At 48.0% G+C, this 9414-nt stretch overlaps 1 protein-coding gene across 1 annotated transcript; it reads left to right on the top strand.

Moving 5' to 3' along the window:
• The first annotated feature begins 553 nt into the window (after nt 1-553).
• On the top strand, nt 554-1547 carry Cldn4 (claudin 4). The gene has a single exon (XM_051204995.1). The coding sequence runs from the start codon at nt 684-686 to the stop codon at nt 1314-1316; it is 633 nt and encodes a 210-aa protein (XP_051060952.1). The 5' UTR covers nt 554-683; the 3' UTR covers nt 1317-1547.
• Nucleotides 1548-9414: the final 7867 nt, after the last annotated feature.

Below are 9414 nucleotides of genomic sequence, written 5' to 3'. Positions count from 1 at the left end.
ATAATGATAATAATAGCCATGATGGCAGTGATAAAATTGAGAGGGTAAAAGCAACAATAATTAAGACAGGGTTTCTCTTGGACATTCCCAGGCATTATCCTCAGATTTCCCTGTGAAGGGTCTCTGTTTTCTTTTCTCACTGGAGTCCAACATGAGTCTTGGGGACCCTTGCCCTCAGCTCTGAACCCTAGGTAGGCTTGGCTGTTTGTTTCTCCTAGTGTCCCCACCCGGTGAGCGCCCAGGTGCTTTTGGCTGGTGACTCAGTGTCTGACTGACCTCAGCATGAGCCTGGGGGGGCTGGGGGAGATGATAGTTTCCTGTGATACCAGTAGGTGACTCAGGGGCGCAGGATTGGAGTCTCAGAACGTCTTTGTTGGCCCAGGTTCAGGAATCCAGAGAAACTGGTCAGGAGGGAGGCCTTGGGGACTGAAACCCCTCCCCCTGCCTCCGCCCCTCCTCCACGGTGCTTTAACTGCCGCACCTGCGGCCTCCTATCCTAGTTGCAGGTGCGGCCAGGAAGGCGCTTCATAGCTGGTGTAACCGACTCAGCACCTCCGGCTGACTTCGTGGCCCTGAGGCTCACCAGAAAAAGTTTTCTCAGCAGCCCTCGGACTTCTATAGCTTCCAGAGACAGAGATACTTTTTTAGTGATCTCCAACCTTGACCCCTGCAGAGGCTGAGCGATGGCGTCCATGGGACTACAGGTGTTGGGAATCGCCTTGGCGGTCCTGGGCTGGCTGGGCGCGATCCTGAGTTGTGCGCTCCCCATGTGGCGGGTGACCGCCTTCATCGGCAGCAACATCGTCACGGCGCAGACCAGCTGGGAGGGCCTGTGGATGAACTGCGTGGTGCAGAGCACGGGGCAGATGCAGTGCAAGGTGTACGACTCACTGCTGGCCCTGCCGCAGGACCTGCAGGCCGCCCGAGCCCTCATGGTCGTCTGCATCCTCGTGGCAGCGGTGGGAATGCTTCTCTCAGTGGTAGGGGGCAAGTGCACCAACTGCATGGAAGACGAGACCACCAAAGCCAAGACCATGATCGGAGCCGGCGCGGTGTTCATCGTGGCAGCCTTGCTGGCTATGGTGCCTGTATCTTGGACCGCACACAACGTCATCCGCGACTTCTACAATCCTCTGGTAGTCGCCGGGCAGAAGAGGGAGATGGGGGCCTCGCTTTACATCGGCTGGGCAGCCTCTGGGCTGCTGCTCCTGGGAGGAGGCCTCCTCTGCTGCAGCTGCCCACCTCGCAGCAACGATAAGCCCTACTCCGCTAAGTACTCCGCCGCCCGCTCTGCTCCTGCCAGCAACTATGTGTAAGGTGGGCCACTCTGCTATGTTTCCCATTACCTCCGTTATTTTTTTTCTCATGAGTTCACAACAGCCTGTGATCTCCTCACTTCCCTCGGGACCTGCCCTGCTATGGGCCACTAACTGCTGGGAACAGCAAGCCGGGATTGTGCTAAATTACTGGCTAAAGTAGCCCTTGCGGAGGAACCATCTGCCCCGCTTGGACGTATCTCAAGGCTCCTTACTCCTGCAAGGATGGATGTTAAAAAAAAAAAAAAAAAAAAAAAAAAAAAAAAAAAAAATTGTTGCCTCCGTTCAAATTGCTCATGGATACAGGACTCAAGGCAGAAGTTGCTAGGCACTGCAGTGAAGCCGGGAGCTGGGTCCTGCTGGCCGGGATAGCTCAGCTGAGACTTTGGGCCCTCCAGCGGGTGTCCTGCTCATGTTAGCCCCTCCAGTGACCCTTTTCTATCCTCCTCACTCTCTGCACACATCTGTTAAGCCGGCGCTACTCTTGCCCTTATGCCCCATGTTTCCAAACACACCTGGTCCAACCTGGAGCCTTGGTGTGACAAGATGACTGTGACTGAGGGGGCTTGAGGGCCGGATGGGTTCTGCCGTGCAACCCCAGTGACTGACAATGACTGGGACCTAACCCACCCACCTACCCTCCAAATGGAGTTCTGTGGAGTGGATGGACGGGTTTGAGGGAAGGGCGGAGGTGGATTAAACTGGTTTGGGAAGTGCTGGTGCTGGGGACCTAGAAGCAGCCCAGGCTGTCCCCACCCCTTTCTGGTACTGTCTTACTAAATGTCCTGCTCTCTGCACCCCCTCCCTCCTCAGAAGGACCCTTGGGCCTCTTGAGCCAGCCCCTCTGAATTCCTTACCCTTGTCAATTTCAAGGGCGTTGGTCAGTCTGCCGAAGGTATGGGGGGGCGATGGCGTTGCTAGAGGGGGAGTCTCCCAAGACTCCTGCCTTCTCTGTGGTTTGTTTTGTAATTTAAGAACGTCTATTCACAGCTGTAATTATTATTTTCTACAATAAATGGCACCTGTGTACAGGAAAGGTCTGGGCTGTTCTCTGTATCTGTGGATGGGACAAGGCTGGAGGGATGGCTGGGGGTCCCCAGGAGACCTTGACGGTGTGAGAAGTTGAAGTGATTTCAAGGGCTGAGGATGCAGCTCAGCTGATACTTTGCCTGGCATGCCAGAAGCCCCAGGTTCCATAGTTACCCCAAATAAACCAGGTGCAGAAGCAAGAGGATTAGAACTTGAAGGTCATCTCCCACTATTTAGTAGGTTCAAGGCTAGCTCGAACCTGTCTCCAGTGGCTTCAGAGGATTGTAAAAATTAGAACTAATCTGGGGGGGGGGGCCACCATGTTTGAGCCCTTTGTTTGCTTTTTTCATTTTTGAGACAGGGTCACAATAGAGCCCAGACTGTAAAACACAAGGCTGTCCCCTGTCTCAACCTCCAGTGTACTATGATGGCAAGCCCTCCAGAAAACCCTGGAGATACAGGGTTTCCTAACAAGAACATGTCCTGTGTATGTCCAGGACTGTGGGGGGGAGAGTGGGGACTTCAGAAGGGACAGCAGACCAGAGCAACCAGATCTGAGATCTGTCACTAACCTCCTTACTCTTGTCTCCCTTTCTCTGAGCAGCCGGGCTGGCCTGCTTATCAACTATAGGCCACTCTGCAGGCGCCACCATCCTGCCTTTGTTGTCCCTTCCCTAAGCCTGGAATGTCCTTTCCCCTACTCCTGAACCCTTCTGGTCTTGCAGGTCCAGTCTGTGGCCTCCTCCCTAGAGAATCCTCCTACAGCCCTGGAATGTCCAAAGGTAGAGAGTCCTTAAGCCCACACCCGCACTGCCCTAGGGCATCCTGGGCCAGGCCTGGGCTTTCCCATTCCAGTCCCTTTAGGTTTTTATTGTTTTGAGAAAAGGTTTGAATGTAGCCCAGGCTGGCCTCCAGCTGAGGATAACCTTGAACTTCTAATCTTCCTGCTTCCACTCATCCAGTGCTGGGATTGGAAATGTACACCATTGTGCCTGATCTTTCAGGTGCTCAGGCTGGAAGATTTATGTTGGAGGGCCCTTGTTACCAGGTCTGGGTCCCCACTTTGTTTTTTTTTTTTTTTTCTTTTTTGGTTTTTTGAGACAGGGTTTCTCTGGATTGCTTTGGAACCTGTCCTGGAATTCACTCCATAGACCAGGCTGGCCTTGAATTCACAGAGATCCTCCTGCCTCTGCTTCCCGAGTGCTGGGATTAAAGAAAGGCGTGTGCCACCACCACCCAGCTTTGCTTTCTGAGAGAGGGTCTCATGTATCCTTGGCAGAATTCAAACTTGTTTCATGACAAAGGATGGTTTTGAATTCCTCATCTCCTACCTCTCCCTCTCAGGTGCTGGATTTATTTAGTGCTGGGATGGAGCCCAGGGCTTCATATACACTTGGAAGCTTGTCAGTTTTCTAGTTTTAAGCCCCAGCCCACACAGTTCCTTTGTGGAAAGGGAAACTGAACCCTTCCCTGTGTGGCTCAGATGCACTTCTGAGGTCAGAAGACAACCTCATGGGGGTCAATCCTCTCCAATTTCTCCATGGGTCTGAGGGTGGCCCATATCGCCAGGTTGGCACATCAGGTACCTTTGCTGGCTGGGTCATCTCACTGGCCCCCTTATTGCCTCTTGACTCCATGGGTATAACCACATGTTCATAATGAAGTTATCAAAGTGTTTTAAAGTCGGGTGTGGAGGCTTGTGATAAGAATCCAAGCACTCAAGACCGTCCTTCATTACATAGCCAGTTTGAGGCCACTCTAAGCTATCTGAGACTTTTAACAGTCTCCATTTTCCTTCCATAGTTATTTCTTTCTCCATCTGTGGTACAGGGCTTCCCATGTGAGGCAAGGGCTCTACTGTTGAGTCACCCACGCCTGCCCCTAGTTAAAACATTTAAAAACTAGTTGGTTGAGCATGGTGTCCCACACCTTTAATCCTAGCACTCAGGGCAGAGGCAGGCAGATCTCTGTGAGTTTGAAGCCAACCTGGTCTGTATGGAGAGTGCCAGCCTGGCGAGGTTACATAGTGAGACCCTATTTAAAACCAGAAACAACAACTCTCCCTCCTGCAAGGTGCAGGGATGTACCTTCCTGGATAGAGGGCTAGCCGAGCATACCAGAGGTTCTGGGTTCGAGCCCAGCACTGTGTAAATTGAGTCCTATAGGCTCACAGGCCTGGAAAGTAATCTTAGATGTTTAGTGGTGACTGCTGGAGAACCAGGGCTCTAAGCGCCTGCTAGGCTTCAACCAGTTAAAGGTCCCCCAGCCTATGTTTGTAACAAAGGAGCTGTTACATCCTTTTCCTTTCTTGGGCTTGTGATATGGCTCCACAGGTAATGGTGCTTGCAGCCAAGCCTGATGACCTAAATTGCATTCCCAAGCCTGTATATCATTCTGCAAGTTGTTCTCTGACTTCTGTAAGCATGTATAGCCTGGCACATGAACACATTCATACATACATATACTGTAAGGAATATATAAATGAAAAAAATTAGACTTTTTTTTCTATTATTTGCATCCCTGTGCTGGAGGTAGAATCCAGGGCTTCTAGGCAACTCTACCACTGCTGAAGCAAACTTTCAGCCCCTCACTGGGGGATTCTAGCAAATGTTCTACATCTCTAGATCTCTTTTTAAATACTTATTTTTATTTTATATGCATTTGTGTTTAGTCAGATCTCCTGGAAGTGAAGTTATAGATATTTGGAGCTGACATGTGACTGGGAATCGACTCATCTGGAAGAGTGACCTTTGGAAGGGCAGTCAGTGTTCTTAACAGCAAAGCTATTTCTCCAGCCCTTCTAGACCTTCATTTTTATTTATTTATTTTGAAATATAATATCAGACTGTCACCAAATGGTCCAGGTTGGCTTAGATTTCACTATGTAGCCCAGGCAAGACTTGGACCTCTGCCTCAGTTTCTCAGGTGGCTGGGGTCTATATAACCAGGACAACCTAGAAATAGCTGTTTCAGGTTGGCCTAAAATACTTAGCTTCCTGTACTAGCTTCCCATGTCATTATCTATCCCACCCCATCCCTTTAGCTTACACAGATAACATTGGGTGGGTTTGGTGGGGGGGGCAAGACAATTGTTTACTTTGCTCTCTTCTATCCGGGTTTGGATGATGTAGCCTTGCCTAGCTCAAACTGGTTGAAGTCACTAAGTTCTTTGCTTGGGGCTATACAAGTGTGCAATGAAAGTTATTTTGACATCAAGGGGCTCTAGACTACAATCTCAGATCAATTTAAACCACAGTTTTCTGAATATGCATCTCCAGGCACCTTTTCCTTTTCCCACAAATCACATCACCCCATTTCTCTGTCATCAAGTCTTTTTTTTTTTTTTTTTTTTTTTTTTTTTTTTTTTTTTTTTTTTTGTATTGTTGCTCTGTGTGTGTGTTTGGTGGAGGGCAGAGGACAACTTGCTGGAGCTGGTTCTTGCCTTCTGTCATGTGAGTCCTGGAGACTGAACTCAAGTTACCCTTTGAATTTGGTGCTTTGTCTCATAAATACCTTGAAATTCCTGGTACAGAGGCAAGTGAGAGACAGTCTGTGTGTGTGAGCATTCGTGCCTCTGTGTGTGTGTGTCTGTGTGCATACACACATGCGCACGTGTGCATGCTCCTACTTGTTGCATGTAAATGTACACACATACAGGTATGAAGATACATACCATGTATCCTTGCTCACTTTTTTTGTTTGTTTGATTGGCTAGTCTGGCTGGCCAGTGGGCTTCAGGGATTCTGTCTCTACAACCCTGGCACTGGGTTACAAATATCTGCCACCATGACTACCTTAAAAAACAATGCTAGCCAGGCAGTGGTGGCGCACACCTTTAGTCCCAGTACTAGGGAGGGGGAGGCAGGGGGATCTCTGTGAGTTTGAGGACAGCCTGGTCTACAAGAGCTAGTTCCAGGATAGCTTCCAAAGCCACAGAGAAACCCTGTCTTGAAAAAAACCAAAACAAAAAACAAAAAACAAAAAAAACAAAAAAAAAAAAAAAAAAAAAAACCACACACACACACACACACACTCACAAAAAACTGAATGCTGGGGCCCTGAACTCAGGACCTCACACCTACATAGCAAGTACTTTATAGTCTCCTCCATCTTCCCAGCCTGTTTCTTATTCATTCATTCATTCATTCATTCATTCATTCATTCATTCATTCAGTTTTACTCTGTATACTTGGCTGGCCTCAAACTCAACAGAGATCTGCCTGCCTCTGCCTCCCTACTTCTAGGATTATAGGCATAAGCCACTACCACCCCACAGTTATTTTTTATTATTTTTTAAATTGTGTGTGTGTGAGTGTGTGTGTGTGTGTGAGAGAGAGAGAGAGAGAGTGCAGGTACCTGCTAGAAGGCTAGAGCTATCCCCTGAGGCTGCACACACAGGTAGTTGTGGGTGCTGGGAACTCTGGTCCTCTGGGAGATCAGGAAGCACTGTTAATCCCAGAGCTGTTTCTCCAGTCCCTGAAGTTATCATTGTAATTATTGTGTGTGTGTATGTGTGTACATGTGTATGAGGGTGTCAGTCCAATCACTGCTTGTGTGTGGAGGTCAAGGACAACATAGTGGGATCAGTTCTCTCTTTCCAGCTTTATGTGGGTCCTGGGAATCAAAGTCGGGTCACCAGCCCTGCAGGACATCAGCCTTAGCCTCCCAACCCATCTCACCAGCCCTGTCATTTTTTAAATGTTAATTACATTTATTTACTTACTTATTGTGTGTGTGTGTGTGTGTGTGTGTGTGCATATGTTGAGTGTATGTTTTCCATAACACATGTATGGAGGTCAGAAGTCAAACTTGTGGAACTGTTTTTCCTCTCACAGTGTGGGTCCTGTGAATTGAACTCAGGCTTCAAAGTAACTGCCTGTACCTGCCGAGCCTATTTGTCAACTCTGTGCTTTGTTTCTTTGATACAGGATCTCATGAATCCTAGGCTGGTTTTGAACTCTGTATGTAATGGAGACTGGCCTTGAATTCCTGATCCTTCTGTCTCTACTTCATGAGTGCTGGGATTGCAGGTATACACTACCATACCTACATTGAGTTGAGGTTTTAAAGTAAACTTCTCTTAAAATTCATTTTATTTATTTGTAGTCAGACTTTTATTTGGGCCGCCAGTTCATAAATAATGACATGGAGGCTTATTATTAATAATGAAAGCTTAGTTATTAGCTTAGGCTTGTCCCACTAGCTCATAACTTAAATTAACCTCTTTTATTAATCAATGTTCTTCCATGTGGATTGGTTATCTCTACTCTGTACCATATGTCTGATGTCGTCGGTGTCTCCCTGGAGTCTCCATACAGACCATCCTGCTTCCTCTGCATCATCGGGCTGGTGACTTGTTTCTTCTTCCCAGAGTTCTCTCTGTCTCCTGAAGTCCTGCCTAGCTATTGGCCATTCAGCTCTTTACTAAACCAGTCAGAAGGTGCCTTGGTAGAGAGGTATCTTCACAGTGTAAACAAATATTCTGTAGCATTTATTTAAAATTGTGTTTTGTTTTCATTTAAAAAAATTTTATGTGTATGAGTGTCTTGCCTGCATGTATGTATGTGCACAATGTGTGTGCCTGATGCCTGCCAAGGTCGGGAAGAAGACATTAGACCCCCTTGGACTGGAGTTACATTTGTGAGCTACAACATGGGTGCTGGGAATGAACCAGATCCTCTGCAAGAGCAACAGTGCTCATCCTCTGTGCAGACTTGACTATCCTTGCTGTGTAGACCAGGCTGGCCTCCATCTCAGAGGTCCTCCTGCCTCTACCTCCTGATGGCTGGAATTAAAGGTGTGTGCCACCACAACTGGTACAATGAGTGATTTTAACTGCTGAGCAAATTCTCCAGCTCCCTTATTTTATTTTTTTGAGACAAGGCCTCGTAGGTAGCCCAGGTTGGCCTTTAACTCATGATCCTCAAGTGCTATGAACATACATGTGAAGGCTGGTTAAACTAACACCTTAGTATTTTTATCTATTATTAACTATTTAGGTGTGTAGAGCATGAGTACATGTGTGAGTCCCACAGTAAATATGTAGAGGGCAGGGGACAACTTGTAGGGATCATTTCTCTCCATTTACCATGTGGATCCTGGGGGTCCAACTCAGGTTGTCAGGCTTGGTGGCAAGCATGGTTTTACCCCGAGTCACCTTGCTGGTCCTAATTCAGCATCTTTAGCAAAATCATTGCTTCAAGGACTGTTATACTGCTGGGGGATGGAATGGAACTTGGTTGTGACAGTAGACAATGGTCTCTTCATTCCTTTATGTTTCTTTACTGTGTCTGGTATGAGTGTAGCTATCACATCTGTGTGTGTGTGGGGGGGTGCACCTACACATGTGCAGGCATGTGGAAGCTGGAGAAAGGTGTTAGGTGTTTCCCCTCCGTCAATCTCTGCTGCCCACCTTATTACTTTGAGGCAGGTCCTCTTACTGAGCTGAAAGCTCACCCATTTTCCTACCCCAGCAGTGGTGTTACATGTAGGTATGCCTGGAACTCGGTTCAGCTTCTCATTCTTTGCAGAGCAAGCACTCTTACCCACGGGGCTCGCTCCAGCCCTGAATTCTGGGTTCAAAGAAACTAGAGGAGTCTTTTCAGTCCCTCTGGGGTATTCCTAGAACATTCCTAAGGGGCAGGTTTGGGAAGATGCGTGGGTCCCCTTCTATGGGGATGGTTGGTCATAGGTCCAAGTGGGTGGAGGGAGCAGAAGTGGGGAACAGGGTTTGCACAGATACGTTGGAGATGGCTCTCTGGTATAGGACTTCATTGAGACCACTCAACTTTATTCCAGAGCATAGGGAACATATAGGATTGGGATTTAGCAGGAATAATAAAAAAACAGAGACAGATATTGAGGTTCCAGCTGAAGATCAGAAAATCGAAGCAGCTTGCCATTAGCTCTTACCTCTACCAAGGCTGAGATGGGGACCCTGTCTTCCCTGTGACGGGACACTGAGTCTCACGTGAGACCCTTTGCTACTTCCTTACATACCTCTCTAGTGCTGGGATTAAAGGTGTGAGCTCTGTTTCTCTTTAGACTGATTCACTCTTGTGTAGCCCAG

The sequence above is a fragment of the Phodopus roborovskii genome, unplaced genomic scaffold (assembly GCF_943737965.1).
Source record: "Phodopus roborovskii unplaced genomic scaffold, PHOROB, whole genome shotgun sequence".
Classification (NCBI taxonomy): Eukaryota; Metazoa; Chordata; class Mammalia; order Rodentia; family Cricetidae; genus Phodopus; species Phodopus roborovskii.
The sequence above is the reverse complement of the archived record's forward strand: the minus strand, read 5'-3'. Positions and strand labels throughout refer to the sequence as shown.

Coding starts and splice junctions, on each gene's coding strand:
- Cldn4 (XM_051204995.1), top strand. CDS start 684: ATGGCGTCCATGGGACTACAGGTGTTGGGAATCGCCTTGGCGGTCCTG.